General features: G+C 43.7%; 1 protein-coding gene across 1 annotated transcript in view; it reads right to left on the bottom strand.

The window, feature by feature from the left end:
- Window positions 1-8,623: 8,623 nt before the first annotated feature.
- The window catches only part of aatf (apoptosis antagonizing transcription factor), a 104,951-nt gene continuing 95,684 nt past the window's right edge, over window positions 8,624-17,890 (bottom strand). The window contains exon 12 of the mRNA XM_078224913.1: window positions 8,624-9,431. Within this exon, the coding sequence (XP_078081039.1) occupies window positions 9,374-9,431 (58 nt within the window). The 3' untranslated portion in view covers window positions 8,624-9,373. The remainder of the gene's footprint in view (window positions 9,432-17,890) is intronic.

The following is a 17,890-nucleotide window of genomic DNA, read 5'->3' on the forward strand; positions in this document are numbered from 1 at the left end:
GAGGCCACCCAGCTTGGCCTTACTCCCTTGAAACTTAATACAGCTTTTTTTGATTTGATTTGATCTGATTTATTATTGTCACATGTATTAGTATACAGTGAAAAATATTGTTTCTTGCGCGCTATACAAAGCATACCGTTCATAGAGAAGGAGGGAGTGCAGAATGTAGTGTTACAGTCATAGTGTAGAGAAAAATCAACTTAGTGCGAGGTAGGTCCATTCAAAAGTCTGATGGCAGCAGGGAAGAAGCTGTTCTTAAGTCGGTTGGTACGTGACCTCAGACTTTTGTATCTTTTTCCCGATGGAAGAAGGTGGAAGAGAGAATGTCCAGGGTGCGTGAAGTCCTTAATTATGCTGGCTGCTTTTCCGAGGCAGCAGGAAATGTAGACAGAGTCAATGGATGGGAGGCTGGTTTGCGTGATGGACTTGGCTACATTCATGACCCTTTGTAGTTTCTTGCAGTCTTGGGCAGAGCAGGAGACATACCAAGTTGTGATACAACCAGAAATAATGCTTTCTATGGTGCATCTGTAAAAGTTGCTGAGAGTCGTAGCTGACATACCAAATTTCCTTATTCTTCTTGAAGGTAGAGGTGTTGGTGGGGCTTTCTTAACTATAGTGTCGGCATGGGGGGACCAAGACAGGTTGTTAGTGATCTGGATACCTAAAAACCCGAAGCTCTCGACCCTTTCTACTTCGCCCTCATTGATGTATGTTCTCCACTACGCTTCCTGAAGCCAATGACTATCTCCTTTGTTTTGTTGACATTGAGGGAGAGATTATTGTCATCGCACCAGTTCACCAGATTCTCTAGCTCATTCCTGTACTCTGTCTCATCAGCTGCACTCCCTCTGACTTGTTTGTTTTACTGCATAATTCTGTGCCCTTATTCTGCTAACAGTCTGTGTCCCCTCCCCCTGCCAAATAAGTTTAAACTTCTCCCAACAGCACCAGCAAACCCACTGCAAGGATGTTAGTCCCGCTCTGGTTCAGATGTAGACTGTCCCGCTTATACAGGTTCCACATTCCCAGAAATGGTCCCAGTGATCCAGGAATCTAAAACCCTCCCTCTTGCACCAACTCTTAAGCCATGCACTCATCTGCACTATTCTCCTATTTCTGTGCTCACTGGCACATGGCACTGGGAGTAATCCAGAGGTTACAACCCGAGAGCCTGCTGCCTAACTCCCTGAATTCTTGATGCAGGACCTCATCCCTCTATCTATGTCAGTGGTATCAACATGTGCCATGACCTCTGCCTTATCACCCTCCCCCTTCAGGATGCCCTGCAGCCAGTGACATCCCAGACCCTAGCACCAGGGAGGCAACATAGCACCCTGGAGTCACATTGATGGCCACAGTAGCGCCTATCTGTACCCCAACTCTAGAATCCTCTATTACTATTTCCCTGCCTTTCTACCACCTCCTCCTGTACAGACAGGCTGCTTGTGGTGCCAGAAGCTTGACTCTGTCTTCACTCCATGGAGGAACTACTGCCCTCATCAGCCTCCAAAATGGAACTGCGATTTGCGAGCGAGACCCCACTGAACCACCTGCCTATATCTCTTGGACTGCCGGGTGGTCACTCATTCCCTTCCTTCCTTAAGTCCCTTCAACTGCAGTGTGACCACCTCCCTAAATGTGCTATCCACAATGCTCTCGGAATCACGGATGCTCCAGTGTCCCCAGTCACCATTCCAACTCCGAAACCAAAGTTTCCAGGAGATGCAACTGAACACACCTCCTGCAAACATGCTAGTCCCAGGCACTGGAAGTGTGCCCAGCCTCCCACATGGGGCAAGAAGAACAAACAACAATTTCGAGCTCTGCTGCCATGACTAAACCCTTTTAAGTTTTAAAAACTTCATCAGACTTTTTAAAAAAAGAAATAAATCAAATAATTCCCTATCCTTGCCTAAACAATCAGTTACAATTTAATATGGTTTGGAAATACCAACCATGACTTACTCACCAATCAGCTGCGTCGGTTGGTCTCACGTCAGTTTCGGACCTGTAATGTCTGGTCAACTCCTGCCCCCACTGGACCTGTGGAGGTAGCAAGGGACACAAGAAACAGCAATACCTCCCTTCCCCACTTCCCTAAACTTCAACACTTACCTCAACTCCCAGTGTCTCACTTTTGCAGCTTGCACTTTGTGCTGATCTCCTTAAGAAGAGAAACACCATCCTGTGTGTGAGGAGTTTTTGCCCACTTGACCTTGATCTATAGATAACCCTGGGGTATATTGTTGAATCTCTTGGACTTTCTCTTCCACCATATATCCTTCAACGCCTTCCTGCCAAAGTGGACAACCTCACATTTTCCCACAGTAGACTTCATCTGTCAATTTCTTTGCTCCCTCACTTAACCTATCTCCACCTGTATCTCTCACAGCTTGCATTCTTATCTATCTTTGTATCATCAGAAAATTTGGTTACAATATAGTCTGTCCCTTGATCCAAGTCATTAATATAGATTGCAAATAGTTGAGGCCCCTGCACTGATCCCTGTGGCACTCCAAACTAGATAGTCTGTAGACCTGAAAGTGACCCACTTATCCTGACTCTGTTTCCTGTTTGTTAGACAATCTTCCATGTTAATTATATCACCTCAAACACCATGTGCAATAATCTGTTATGTGGCACCTTATCAAAAGCCTTTTGGAAATCTAAATACACTACATTTACTGGTTCCCCTTTATCCACTTGCTTGTTACATCCTCAAAAATCTACAACAAATTTGACAAACACATTTTCGCCTTCATAAAGGGCAGCTGACTCTGCCTGACAGTATTATGATTTTCTAAATGTCCAACTACTATTGCCTTTTCAACTAGTGTTTTCACAATGACAGATGGTTGACTGATGGGTCTATAGTTTCCAGCTTTCTATCTTCCTCCTCTTGAATAGCAGTGCTATCTTTGCAGTTTTGGGAGAGACCAGAACTATGGGCCATAGTTTGAGGATAAGGGGTAAACCTTTTAGAACTGAGGTGAGGAGAAATTTCTTCACCCAGAGAGTGGCAAATGTGTGGAATTCACTACCACAGAAAGTAGTTGAGGCCAAAACATTGTCTGATTTCAAGAAGAAATTAGATGTAGCTCTTGGGGCCCAAGGGATCAAGGGATATGGGGGAAAGCAGGGTCAGAATATTGAATTTGATGATCAGCCATGATCAAAATGAATGGCTCAAAGGGCTGAATGGCCGACTCTTGTGTCTAGTCTCCATGTTTCTTTCCAATCCATAGGGACCTTTCCAGAATTTAAGGCATTTTGGAAGATTGTGGGGTGATCTTTTGCTTCATCTCCACTTTCCCGCTGATCCCCAGATCCCTTGAGGCACCAAAATTCAGTCTAACTCAGCCTTAAGTTCGAAGTCCCGGCCATTTTATTCCCCATTATTTCGGATGAGTATCCACAACCCTCAGGAGTGGCGGATTCCTAAGAAGCACAGCCGCTCAAATGAAGAAATCATTCCTCATCTCAGTCCTAAATGCTGGTTAGGTGCATTGATCTGAACAGGCGCTGGAATGTGGCTAAGGGAATTTCACAGTAACTTCATTGCAATGTTAATGTAAGCCTTACTTGTGACTAATAAATAAACTTTTTTATGAGTGGCCACTTATCCTATTGCAGTTCCCCATGTTCCCGATTTCCCAGCCTCTCAGTGTCTACCCAGTCATATAATTTCAGGATCTTGCATGTTTTAATGAGATCACCTTTCATTCTAAACTCCAGAGAATATAGACCCAATTTACTCAGCCTCACATCATAGGACAATGTCGCATCCCAGGTACTGGCACCTCCAGTGTCGGTATATCCTTCCTTAAATATGGACCAAGACCGCACACACTACTTCAGATGTGACCACTCTAAAGCCCAGTACAATTGCAGCAACACTTCTTTATTTTTAATATTCCAATCCATTTTCAGTAAAAGTTGGCAATCCATTGCCTGTGAAGTTGCCTCCAAAGACATGCGGGTTAGGAGGATTGGCTATAATTGTCCCTTAGTGTCAGGAGGATTAGCGGGGTAAGTGAGTGGGGTTATGGGGATGGAGCCTGGGAGGGATTGTTGTCGGTACAGGCTTGATGGGCCAAATGGCCTCCTTCTGTACTGTAGGGATTCTATGATCTTCTATGATCTATGGGACATCCTCACCACGTACAGTTTAAGTGAAAAGAAATGAAATTTATGCATTGTTCAAATTTAAAATTTTTGTACCTTTTTGAAGTGACATTTAATGTGGATATTAATGAATAAAAGTGATTATAGTCAAGATAAAAATATGTGGTATATATCCTTAAAAAACTCAAGGGTGAAAGATGAGACATTTAAATATTCTCAAATTAATTTTTCCTGAAACTGAAATGAAGTCCCATGTTTCTGTTAAACACAACTTGGCAATTTTCTTTTTTAAAAAAGTCCACAGGAATTATGAAATTATCCAAGCATTACATTTCTCAGCATGAACCGTACCTAAGTGTTGTATCGACTGCTGCAGGTTTTGAAAGATTTGATTGGTAGAGAATGATCAATAGTCATCCACTATATTCTGAGTAATAATCATGGGTTGTCAGATTCTTTGAAGCAAATATTTAGTGCTCCAAAGCTGAGAGTTTTCTCCAAAGTCCATCACACACCATTTAATTCAGCCTGACTTCTTCTACCAATATACTGCTTTTATTGTATTTCATAATATTGGAAAAATAGTAAAACAAAATAGCAGTAATCCAATTATTTTCTGATAAACTAAAATTAAGCCAAAGTTTGAGAACGTTTCTTGTTCTTATAGGTAGCATAGGGTTTGGAAGGTGCTGTCGAAGGAGTCTTTGTGAGTTGCTGCAGTGCATCTTGCATGTGGTGATGGAGGGAGTGAGTGTTTAAGATGGTGGATAGAATACCGATTGTGCAGGCTGCTCTGTGCTGGATGGTGTTGAGTTTGTTGATTGTTGCTGAAGCTGTACTCATCCAGGCACATGGATATCCCATAGCACTCCTGACTTGTGCTTGTAGGGGGACGGACAGGCTTTGGGGAGTCAGGAGGTGAGTTACTCACTGCAGAATTTCCAGTCTCTGACCTGCTCATGCAGCCACAGCATTTATATGGCAGGTCCAGTCAATGATAACCCCCAGGATATTAATGGGGGAGGGAATTGAGTGATATTAATACCGTTGAATGTCAAGGGGAGATGATTACTCTCACTTTGGCAGATTTGATTTGATTTATTATTGTCACATGTATTAACATACAGTGAAAAGTGTTGTTTCTTGCGCACTATACAAAGCATACCGTTCATAGAGAAGGAAAGGAGCGTGTGTAGAATGTCGTGTTACAGTCATAGTGTAGAGAAAGATCAACTTAGTACGAGGTAGGTCCATTCAAAAGTGTGATGGCAGCAGGAGCGAAGTTGTTCTTGAGTCGGTTGGTACATTTCCTCTGACTTTTGTATCTTTTTCCTGACGGAAGAAGATGGAAGAGAGAATGTCCAGTGTGCATGGGGTCCTTAATTATGCTGGCTGCTTTTCCGAGGCAATGGGAAGTATAGACAGAGTCAAAGAATGGGAGGCTGGTTTGCATGATGGATTGGGCTACATTCACGACTTTTGTAGTTTCTTGCAGTCTTGGGCAGAACAGGAGCCATACCAAGCTGTGATACAACCAGAGAGAATGCTTTCTATGGTGCACTTGTAAAAGTTGGCATTTGTGGCTCAAATGTTACTTGCCACTTATCAACCCAAGCTTGAATGTTGTCCAGGTCTTACCGCATGTGTGCATGGGACAGCTTGGTTATCTGAGGAGTTGCAAATTGTACTGAACACTGTAACAATTAACAAATATCTTAATTTCTAACCTTATGATTGTCATTAATGACGCAGCTGAAGATGGCTGGACTTAGAACCCTAGCCTGAGGAACTCCTGTAGCAATGCCCTGGAGCTGAGGTGATTGGTCTCCAGCCCAGCAATCACAAACATGTTCTTTAGTTGGAAGTATAACTCGAAAGGAGAACTTAACCCCCCTCTGTCCAGTCCAATTTATTTTAATTTTACTGGGGCTCCTAATGTCATGCTCGGTCAAATGCTGCCTTGATGTCAAGGGCAGTCACTCTCAACTCATTGCTGGAATTCAGGTCTTTTGTCCATAAGGCTGTAATGAGATCTTAGGCTGGAAGAACTCAAACTGAACAATTAGTGAGCAGATTACTGACGAGTGAATGCAGTTTAATGACACTGTCGGGGTAACCTTCTATCAATCACATTGCTGATGATTGAGTGGCCTGATTGGTTGAATTGGATTTGTCCTACATTTTGTGGACAAGGCATACCTGGGCAATTTTGTACTTTGTTGAGTTTGGAGGCTGTAACAGTTTGACTGGGGTGTGGCTAGTTTTGGAGCACAAGTCTTTAGCACTATAGCTGGGATGCCTTTGCTATATACATTGCATCCATTTCTTGATAATGATGTGGAGTGCATTGAAATGGCTACAGCCAGGCATCCGTGATGCTGAGCTCCTTAGGAGAAGGCTGAAATGGATCATCCACTGGTCTGTCTAAAGATGGTTTTCTGCCTTGTCCTTTTCATTGACACACTGTCCTCTTAAAGCGAGGAATGGGGATGCTCATAGAGCTTCCTCCTCCTGTTTGTTCTTTAGTTATCCTCCACCACTCATGACTGAATGTTGCAGGACTGCACAACTTTGATCTAAGATGTTTCTTGTGGGATTACTTTGCCAGTGGTTCCTAACCACTGTGCCAAGGCACACTGGTGTGGGGCAGATTCTGAGCCCCGACTTCATTTATTTCCCCTCACTCACTGTTAATTTCCCGAGGTTGGCTCGGTTTTCCCGAATCTCAGCCACTTCAGCTTTAGGGGAACTGCCCTCCTGAGCACCAGAGTCAGGAAGAGCCCCTGACTAGCAAGTGTCTGTGGGCTGGGGTGTGCTACGATGGAGCTTGCTGCTTCAGTGTTATGTGGGCGCTATGGCTTTGAGCGGGGTGGGAGATGCGCTTGGTCACTGGAAGGGCCCCTGGAAGTTCTGCATGACTGCGGAGGACATCCACAGCCACCTCTGGGAAGTGGTGGCGGTGGCGGTTCCATGACATCAATGTGTCTGGCTGGAGAGTGAGCGGCGACACCTTCATGCATCTAGCCACAGCCCAGGCCCTGGTGCACACCAAGGAAAACATGGAGCAACTGTTCAGGAGTTTGGCTCGGGGATAAAAGAGCGTAACTCAGTGGTTGTGGGACGGACTCAAAGTCCCAGTGGTCTGCGAAACAGCTCTTCAGATGGTTCCCACACTTATAAAAGGCGAGCATGTCACAACTTACTTACCCGGTTCCAATGGAAAGTAAAGGGGATCAGTTCTCTTGATATTTGTTATATTGTCTCTGTTCAGGAACATTACTGTTGTTTGACTGACTCTCATTCTGAGTGCGCTCAGCTGCTGTCTGCACCATGTTCAGGGAGTCGAGCCTGGGCATCAGAGGTACGTATCTCTTCTCACCTCACGGCCAGCTATGCACAGATTGTTGGATCTTAAAGTTGTGTGGGAACACATTTTTTAGAAACAATGTTGTGGAAAAAAATTGTGGTCAGTGCTTACCGCTGCTAGCACTCGAACGAGTTATTACCTCCTTTAAGAACACAAGATAACCTGGAACAAAAATATGCTATGTTGGACCACTGAGCCCAATCTTTACTGCAAACCATGTGTAAGGTGCACTGACATGATCTTGATAGATGTTATTTAATCTCCCAAAGGATTGATCAATGATGTAGTTCAACTGGTTAGCTGTGATTGACACTTTGGGCACCTCTGGGTTAGTGACTGTGTTAAACAGAGCAAATTATGGAGCCAGGTTGAGTGTGCCCTCTGCGAGCTACATTTTCAACATTGGCATGCTTAAAAAAAAAGTGTTGTATTGTCTCCGTTCAATAATATTACTGGTGTTTGAGTGACTCTCGTTCTGAGTGTGCTCAGCTGATGTCTGCATCATGCTCAATCCCATGGACTCACCTTTTGAAGGAGCAGCGCTCCGAAAGCTCGTGATTCCAAATAAACCTGTTGGACTTTAACCTGGTGTTGTGAGACTTCTTACTGTGCTTAAAAAGCAACAGGAGGGAGTAGTCGTCAGTGAGCAAGATTCACGGGTAGCCCCTCTCTTCAATCCCTTCCCAGATCAAAAGGCTCTGCGCACACCAGCAGCCCCAGGTTTGCCACTAACCTGGCAAGTCATTATTTACTCAACTTCATGTTTTGCTCTGATCCACTGAATTTCAATTGAAAGTTGAAAACCTCTCTGGTAAGACTGTAACCATAGTAAATGTAAATAAATGTGACATTTATGAGCAATTGATTCAACTGAAAGAAAGTTGGTGTGCCGTGGAATTGTTTTGTCTCATTGAAGTGTGCCGTGTTACTGAAACCACTGATGTACAGCAAGCTGCTTCTGCTGCTTTGCATGGTTGTGGGTTTTTTTGTAGCTTCATCCCGGCTAGCATCTCAAATATTTCTGCAGGTGATAAAATATTAAATTTCTGTGCAGGTGAAAGGCGCTCTTTTACCTCCTAAGCAAACTTTGCAGTCTGCTAGAAAAATTAGTGCACTATCCAGGCTGGTGATGTGGAGCAACAGATCGTTTATTTCAACCATTTCAATGTAGCTTCTGCAACAAGTCAACTTGTGCCAAGTTCACTTTATTCCCAGCATCTTCTCTTAACAGCAATGCACTTTCAATCATTCCATACTTTAAGATGCAAGGGAGAGACTTTGCAAACATAACACAAGGTTGGTGAAGTAGTCAGTTAATCACTCCCTGGTGCATCTCACTCGCCTTGTAGCCTGTGCTCCAAGTTTTGAGAAGCGTCATTAGCTTTACAAGTGTATTCGTAGAAAACATGTCACGAGTGTGAGGATATCAATAACTTGTATAAAAAGTCAGCCCTGCTGCTCTCACAATAAACATTTCAATTTTTTAAACAAAGAAGGAATAAATATGTTATAATGGCAATATGATTTCTATCGGGAAAGAGAGAGACCTGGTTAATCTGAGGGGGAAATACTATTTACTTCTCTTTAAGTACACAGAAGGCTGGGCAAATGTTTTCTAATTGCTGTAACCTGTGCTCCAATGCCCCTTTTTCCTCCAAAAGAAAAAAATAATAAAAATGTCCAAGTTACAGAGTGGGGGCATTGAGGACAGCAACTCTTCCCGACATTTATAAAAATCTTTATCATAGATAGAATCATAGAATCATAGCCAGAACAGAATTCGAATGGGAAGTAGGTGTAATCCTGCCTTGCAGAAAATGGGTAACAATTTTTTTCTGGTGTATTTACAGCCAATGTCCAAAGATCCGGTGGCGATGATCACTGCTCATCCTCAACTTGCTTGATTTTTCCAAAGAGAGATCTGTACAGCTCTGTCCTGAATGGGAGGAAAATAAAACATTGAGAGTAACTGAAGTCGAAACAGTGCACCTCTACCGCTGGTTAGCCTGCAATGGCCTATCTCTCAATTCAAGAAAGGGTTGCTTAACAGTTAGACAAGCTAAGTAAACTCGAGTACTAATGAATCTGCTACCCATCGACTCTAAGAAAGCGTTAGCGGAAACTCAAGAACAGGTCACCTGTCTGTGGCTCCAGTTGGGTTCATGGAGCAGGCCAGGAATCAATATGGACACACTGGTAGAAACAACACATTTTTGTTGCAAGTAAACGATTCACTTTGCGGACATTTTTCCCTTACTTGCATCAGGCTCAAAATGTCGGAGATAGCCAGTCCAAATTGTAAATTTGTGCTTGCAACACAAGGCATTGCCAGAGGAGAGGCAGACATTAGCACACACTTGCCCAAGTCCTGCTTGCAATTTCTGGCACTACCCGTGTGGCACAGCTGGACACAAACAAAAAACCAACACAATCACTAAGTGGGCTTCAAGCAGACACACAATTTTAATTAGGGTCAACTTTCCTCTACAATATTCAACAGAACAAACCAGATTACTCCTCATGGGGATGGTAATAAGGGAAAAATAATCTCCTGTCAGTAACTGACATTAATTGCCTTTGTTCTGCAACAGACCAAAGTAAAGTCAAATTCTTCACACACACACAAAAAAGAGAGGCTTTAACATTGTAGTTGCAACTGTAATAATAAAGTGTGGCATCGAACCCACATTCCATGCTCAAGTATTATTCCCTCCCCATAAACCTACAGGATATTTTCCGATAAATAGTCCTAATAAAGTAACAGAAAAATCTGGCATTTAAACAGTCGTCAAAATATCTCAAAACTATTTTTCTAGCTTAACGCAAGAAGTGTAAAAGACTGCAGCTGTCTTGAGCAGCGAGCGGTTCACTCTTCCAGGTTGGAAAACCGTAGCTACTGCAGCATGGAAACAGCGTGGAGTCTGAACGCCAGAAACTTGAAAAACTTTTTTTCTTTAAAAATGAAATCTCATTTTTGCAAAGCTATTCATTATTGATGCTGCTTCTTTTCAATTTTTTCTAAAGGCAAAGCCACCACACCGACTTTGCCAAGAACCTTGTCAAATTAAATAACAAATATTCTAAAGGTGCACCCTGACTGGCTATCATGTTCTGAAGCAATCATGTATTTTTTGGAGGTATGTCCCTTTTAGCCAGGTCCTTCAACTGGGGAAACTTGATGGAATATTTTAATAGGACAGACAAAAATCACAGGCACTGAAAAGATTTGAGGCGTTCAATCAAACAGGCAATAAGAGTTCTGGATATTTTGGACTGAAATAATAATGCTTCAAAGACAATGGAAGCAACCCTGACATTGGATTCCAATCACTCGCGGCCATTCAACAGCTTAGTCTGCTGAGTCCTTCCTTTGTGATCTATTTCTGGATTGCTTGTTCGGAATACAACATTCTGTTTCTGACGGAAAGAAACAGCAAAAGGAAGATTCATGGAATCAGCCACAAGCAGCTTTCAATGAAAACCCACAAATAATTTATCATTGCTGATTCACCTACTGCCATTGAAACAAAACGTTACCCCATTTTGTTGTCACTGGATCGGGTTAAGTCTATAGTTGAGGCAAACCTTCATACCGCCCCGTGTGATAGTTTCAAGAATGCTTTACAGTGGTAGACAGTAGCTAGTCAGAAATTAGGGTGGGATGTCCTGTTGAGAATAATTCAGGACCAGCTGGCAAATATTTCAATCTCCCTTTCTACATAATTGATAAAGCCCACCGACTCACTTTATTTCAATGCCCTTTCACTCTTTGGATTGATTTCTTATGGGGTCACGGAGACAGGAACACTGGCTGCCTCCGAGTACTTTGCACAAACAATCGTTACTCGCATGTATGGCTTGACCAAGTGTCTGCAGAATATTTGACTACAGAAGGGCTGAGCTTGATGCTGCCTCTACTCAACAGCCACAGCTGAGATAGCACCATGTAGTCGTAACCCCTGACTTGATGCTTTATTTCAAATCGTACCAGTCTTACCACTGCTTTGATTGAGATCACCTATCTCAACATACAATTGAAATCAAATCTTTGCAGCTGAATTGTTGAACTACCCGAGTGCTCACAGTTCTCAATACTAGGTGCACACCACCTTGGCAGCGAGGGTCAGATACACATGCCACAAGCAGTAGGTGGGGTGGAAATGGTTGCACAAAAATGACAAAACCCTGTAAACAAAAATTGGAGGCTCTCCCAATTTAATTGGGTTGCCTTCTTGCATCTCACTCACCCTTTGGGACTTTCATCAACTGCACTCTACTGCCTTGGTTGATCCACATGTATATTGGGTTTGGTGGCACCTTAATAAAAATGCTAGCAACCTTAAATAAACACACCTGATTTCTAAGAGGTGGCAACTGGATATGCCATTTTCTTTTAACTCAGTGTGTTTTACTCGTGATAATTTAAGAATCAACTATCCTTTACATGCAGTAGGTTAGCCCATAATAAACATTCAGAAAATGGGACTCGTTGGTCATTACTGTAAACAAGATGGCTCCGAACACCTTGCTGAGGTGTTCGAACCTCTAAGATGTGGTTTAAAAAATAGTTATTCCTGTCTCAGAGTTACAAAGCCAATGCGCAGAGTGAATCGGACAAGCCCCTAATCCTTGCTTGTTCCAAATAAAAAATCAAATTCAAATTGAATCCAATTCTTAGTTCCCACAAGAGAGACATTCAAGATTCAAGCTGACAAGAACAGGCATTAAACCTGAGCCAGCACTTGATCCTATGCTTGAATTTGCTGTGGCGCAGTGGTATTGTTGCTGGACTAGTAATCCAGAGATCCAGGGTAATCCTCTGGAGACCGGGGTTTGATCCCACCATGGCAGATGGTAAAATTTGAATTTTAAACAAAAACTGGAATTAAAAGTCAAATGGTGACCATTGTCGATTGTTGTAAAAACCCATCTGGTTCACTAATTTGTCCCTTTAGGGAAGGAAATTGGCCGTCCTTACCCGGACTGGCCTACATGTGACTCCAGACCCACAGTAATGTGGTTGACTCTTAAATGCCCTCTGAAATGTCTTAGCAAGCCACTCAGTTCAAGGGCATCAGGAATGGGCAATAATTGCTGGCCCAGCCAGTGGTGCCTACATCCCATGAATTTAATAAAAGGCCGAAGATGTGATTTCCACTTTTAGGGTCATACACTGGCAATGTACATGTTGAAAGCCTGGAGGAACGGCTTGTGCTTGCGTCCTCTGGACTCATTTGTGAGTGCATATGACTGAGCCAAAGGGCAACAAAGGCCCACTGCACAAAGTTTGGAATTGAGTTTATAAAGGTCAGGCTGATCAGTGACTTGCTACATAAAAGTTGATTAAAAATTATTTGATTTCTATGTCTGGATAAGCAGAAGAATTGGAGGAAATCCACATGAAATTAAGAACTACACACACAGATTATGTTTGTGTAGTAGGCATTTGTCACCCTTTAATGTCAGCTTAGCTCAATTAGTTGCACTCTTGTCCGAGTGAGGAGATCACAGGTTTTTAAAAAAATACATTAGTCACAAGTAGGCTTACATTAACACTGCAATGAAGTTACTGTGAAAATTCCGGCACCTGTTCGGGTACGCTGAGGGAGAATTTAGCATGGCCAATGCATCTAGCCAGCACATCTTTGGGACTGTGGGAGGAAACCAGGGCACTCGGAGGAAACCCAGGCAGACACGGGGAGAATGTGCAGACTCCACACAGATAGTGACCCAAGTTAGGAAATGATCCCAGGTCCCTGGCGCTGTGAGGCAGCAGTACTAACTACTGTGCCACCATGCCACTCTGTGCCACCGTGCTTGCAAGCCCCATTCCAGGGGGTGCGGGGAAGGGTGGCGGTACTCCCAAACACTGCGCTGCTAAAGCTGGGTGACATAAACGGAGGCCGTTTAACGGGCTCCTCGCTGGGCGTCATGGGCTCCCCGCATCTCCGGTGGCCAGCTCCATGCCTGAAATCGGCATGGAGCTGCTGTCAATATTTAAATCGGAATTTTAATCCCATTAGCGGGTCCAGGACTGAAGTTTCTGGGCCCTCTCGCCTCCGCCCCTGCCAGGAGTGTTTCAATTCAGTGGGTTTACAACTGCTCCCCACTAACAGGCTTAGGCTGAAGGCCTATGTTGAAAGAATTTTGACATTCCTGATCTAGCTCTCCTTACTCATCAGTGACAGGTCAAAATATTGTGAAAATGGAACACATTTCATTAGTTACTTAACATCACTTGTTACGAACAAGGAGGGAGATGGTGGGATCACTTTTCCCCTTTTTCCTCACCTCTTTTCTTGTCTGCAACACGATGTGTTTTAAACCTTGTGATTTTCAGTAACAAACTGAAAGCAGGTTTTCGGGTGAATTAAAATCCGTAGAAAGGAGAATGCTTATTCACTCAATGCCCCGAAATGTAAATGCAGCAACACACATTCAGTCCAGCATACACAGACATACACGCAGTCAAAGATGGGTTCCAGAGCCAAAGCGCACGTTTAGGTTATTAGCAAGAAGTACATCACGTGTCCAAGTTTCAGTCCTTTAAAAAATGCATGTGTCCAGGTCTGGATGGAGAACGATAGAATCCTACAGTGCAGAAGGAGGCCATTCGGCCCATCGAGTCTGCACCGACCACAATCCCACCCAAGCCCTATTCCCATAATCCCATGCATTTACCCTAGCTAGTCCTCCTAATACTAAGGGGCAATTTATCATGGCCAATCCATCTAATCTGCACATCTTTGGAGTGTGGGAGGAAACCGGAGCACCCGGAGGAAACCCACGCAGACACGGGGAGAACGTGCAGACTCCACTCACACAGTCAACCGAAGCCGGAATCGAACCAGGGTCCCTGGCGCTGTGAGGCAGCAGTGTTAACCACTGTGCCGCCCTTTGTGGTTCTTTGGATGAATGGAAGTTGGAAGCCTCTGGGTTTCCTGACAAGGTCGTGGAAAATTTTATAGAGGCAAGGCTTTGCAGGTGCAAACAAATTAGGCACTCACTTTTACTGCCGGGGTCGATTGGTTGTTAGGCAGAGTTCTGTTCTTCCAACTGGAGGATAGTCCCTCTTGTCCTGTTAGCTCGCAGGCTGATCTGTCCCTCTCTGCCTCTGGGAGTAAAAGAACTCATGATCTGAAGTTGGTTTCAATCTTGTGATCACTCCATGATAGATAGCTCCTTTGTCCACATAACTGATTGGAGGGTGGAAGCCACTGCCAGGCAATGGTGTTTTAATGGTGGCTTTTCCCACCTGCTTGAGATGAATTGGTTTCTCTGCACTCTTCTTTGTTAAGCATCAAGTTTGCAGACCCTGCATCGGGTGAGGTATTGATTTTGAGTTTTGGTAAATATCCTGGCAGTTCACAAGTTGTTTTCACATTGTGAATGTCTATTCAAGGGAGAGCATTCCACCCACTGTCATTTGCAATTTAAGAACCTTCTGGAAGCATGTTCAGACATGAGTTATTTCACTGTCCAAAAATCACAGGTCATCTGACTCTCGGCAGCCACCTTGGGCAGCACTCTGACCAATTTTCAAAAGTCCACAAAGTCTGTATCTTGAAAGTTAGGAATACAATATCCTTGCAGACATGACATGACCGTCACAACTTTCAGAACTAATCACTCTGATATGTAGGAAGCACTCTGCAGAAACTGGAACTCGGGAAGTTTAACTCGGTGAATGCTGTCGACACTGTTTTTGAACCTTAGTGAACAGAGCATAAACTCTGCACCAAATTTATACTATTAAGTAGTGTTTAGCAAAGAAGCATCTCTCTCTTTGCAGGTAGAGAAGATAGAAATACCTTAGAGCAGCCGAGATAACATGGACAAAAAACCGGTCACATTTCTTGGTAGTTATCTCAAGAGTTTGAGGAAGCATTGTGGCCCCAATTTACTGCAATAAATTGAGAGTAGGCAGTTCCTCTTTAAGCTACATTTGCTGTCTAAGTGAATCATCCTGATAGTCACCTCCACAGACATAGTCAATGGTACATTTGGCTGATAAAGCCAAGGGCATATTGATGTATTGTGGGGAGATAACTGCATGGCCAGTTCTCCCTCCCTCATCTGAATAACTCCACAGATGGGCGAACTTGCCTCCTTGGAGAGAACTGAACATGAATAATCAGCTGACATGGATTCGAGTTCAGACTTCCTCATTGATGATTCAGCACTGCAACTATTAGGTTTCTTAGCAATACAGAGCACTTAAGTACATAAGAAATAGGAGCAGGAGTAGGCCATCTAGCCCCTCGAGCCTGCCCCGCCATTCAATAAGATCATGGCTGATCTGATAGCGGTTTAGTTCCACTTACCCGCCCGCTCCCCATAACCCTTAATTCCCTTATTGATCAGAAATCTATCTACCTGTGTCTTAAACATATTTAACGAGGTAGCCTCCACTGCTTCAATGGGCAGAGAATTCCAGAGATTCACTACCCTCTGAGAGAAGAAGTTCCTCCTCAACTCTGTTCTAAACTGACTCCCCCTTATTTTGAGGCTGTGTTCTCTAGTTCTTGTTTCCTTTCTAAGTGGAAAGAATCTCTCTGCCTCTACCCTGTCTAGCCCCTTCATTATCTTATATGTCTCTATAAGATCTCCCCTCAGCCTTCTAAACTCCAATGAGTACAGGCCCAATCTACTCAATCTCTCCTCATAAGCTAACCCCCTCATCTCCGGTATTGTCAGAAGCTTCAGAAGTATAGATAGGCTGGAAATTTGGGCAAAGAAATGGCAGATGGAGTTCAATCCTGATAAATGCGAAGTGATGCATTTTGGTAGAAATAATGTAGGGAGGAGCTATACGATAAATGGCAGAACCATAAAGAGTGTAGATACGCAGAGGGGCCTGGGTGTGCAAGTCCACAGATCCTTGAAGGTGACGTCACAGGTGGAGAAGGTGGTGAAGAAGGCATATGGCATGCTTGCCTTTATAGGACGGGGCATAGAGTATAAAAGTTGGGGTCTGATGTTGCAGATGTATAGAACGTTGGTTCGGCCGCATTTGGAATACTGCGTCCAGTTCTGGTCGCCACACTACCAGAAGGACGTGGAGGCTTTGGAGAGAGTGCAGAGGAGGTTTACCAGGATGTTGCCTGGTATGGAGGGGCTTAGTTATGAGGAGAGATTGGATAAACTGGGGTTGTTCTCCCTGGAAAGACGGAGGATGAGGGGAGACTTAATAGAGGTGTATAAAATTAAGAAAGGCGGAGATAGGGTGAACAGTGGGAAGCTTTTCCCCAGGTCGGTGGTGACGTTCACGAGGGGTCATAGGTTCAAGGTGAAGGGGGGGGAGGTTTAACACAGATATCAGAAGGACATATTTTACACAGAGGGTGGTGGGGGCCTGGAATGCGCTGCCAGGCAAGGTGGTGGAGGCGAACACACTGGGAACGTTTAAGATTTATCTAGACAGCCATATGAACGGAGTGGGAACGGAGGGATACAAAAGAATGGTCTAGTTTGGACCAGGGAGAGGCACGGGCTTGGAGGGCCGAAGGGCCTGTTCCTGTGCTGTATTGTTCTTTGTTCTTTTGTTGGTATCAACCTGGTGAACCTTCTCTGTACTCCCTCCAAGGCCAATATATTCTTTCGCAAACACTTGGTCAGGATCCATGTTAAAAAAAAATCAAAGTTCACTTTTTCCAAATGTACTTTTGTGAAATGGCTTCAGGTTTATCATAGGCAGGATTTAAGACTGTCCACACTTGAGGTTTCCAACATTGGTGCCTGGACGGATGTCACAGAGAGGGGAGAGAAGGGAGGATGGTTCCCCCTTTTCTTTTTCCATCTCTCAAAGAAATGTTTAAACCCCTCGAGTGCTGTTGCTCCCAAGAATAGGCACAAGTAAGATTTTCTGGTGAGTAGTTAAAAAAAGATAAATGCTTATTTTCCAAAATCCAAATGTAATCACAACTGCACCTACTCACACAAGACACACATGCAAGAAAAGATGATTGCATAAGAGATAGCATCCAATTAGAGCTCCTAAAAAGAGTCCAAAGTCTTTACTATCATCCTTGAAGTGGAAGTTGAAAACATTGCAGGCCTGATGGTTTATTTTTGGTTCAAAGGAAGGGGTTGGATGTTTCTGGCGATGAATTCAGTGGTTTATTTCCTGCAACAGTAGTTTTCTGGCTTTGTTTCACTCAAAGTTATAGTTGAGACACTGTAGTGAAGAAATGACTTTTGGTTCTGCAAATCTGCAGGTAAAAGGATAGCCCCCACTTCTCTGCTAGTTAGTGAATTTCTAGGCAGCATTCTTCCTTCGCTGGGGGAGATCTCTATCCTTTGAATCTCTGTCTCCCAGAATGACTCACTCTGCCCTCAAGGTGTGTTAGTAAAATGTTTCTGATCATAAGCTGGTTTCTGTCAGGTGACCATAAT

The sequence above is a fragment of the Mustelus asterias genome, chromosome 12, assembly GCF_964213995.1.
Source record: "Mustelus asterias chromosome 12, sMusAst1.hap1.1, whole genome shotgun sequence".
Classification (NCBI taxonomy): domain Eukaryota; kingdom Metazoa; phylum Chordata; class Chondrichthyes; order Carcharhiniformes; family Triakidae; genus Mustelus; species Mustelus asterias.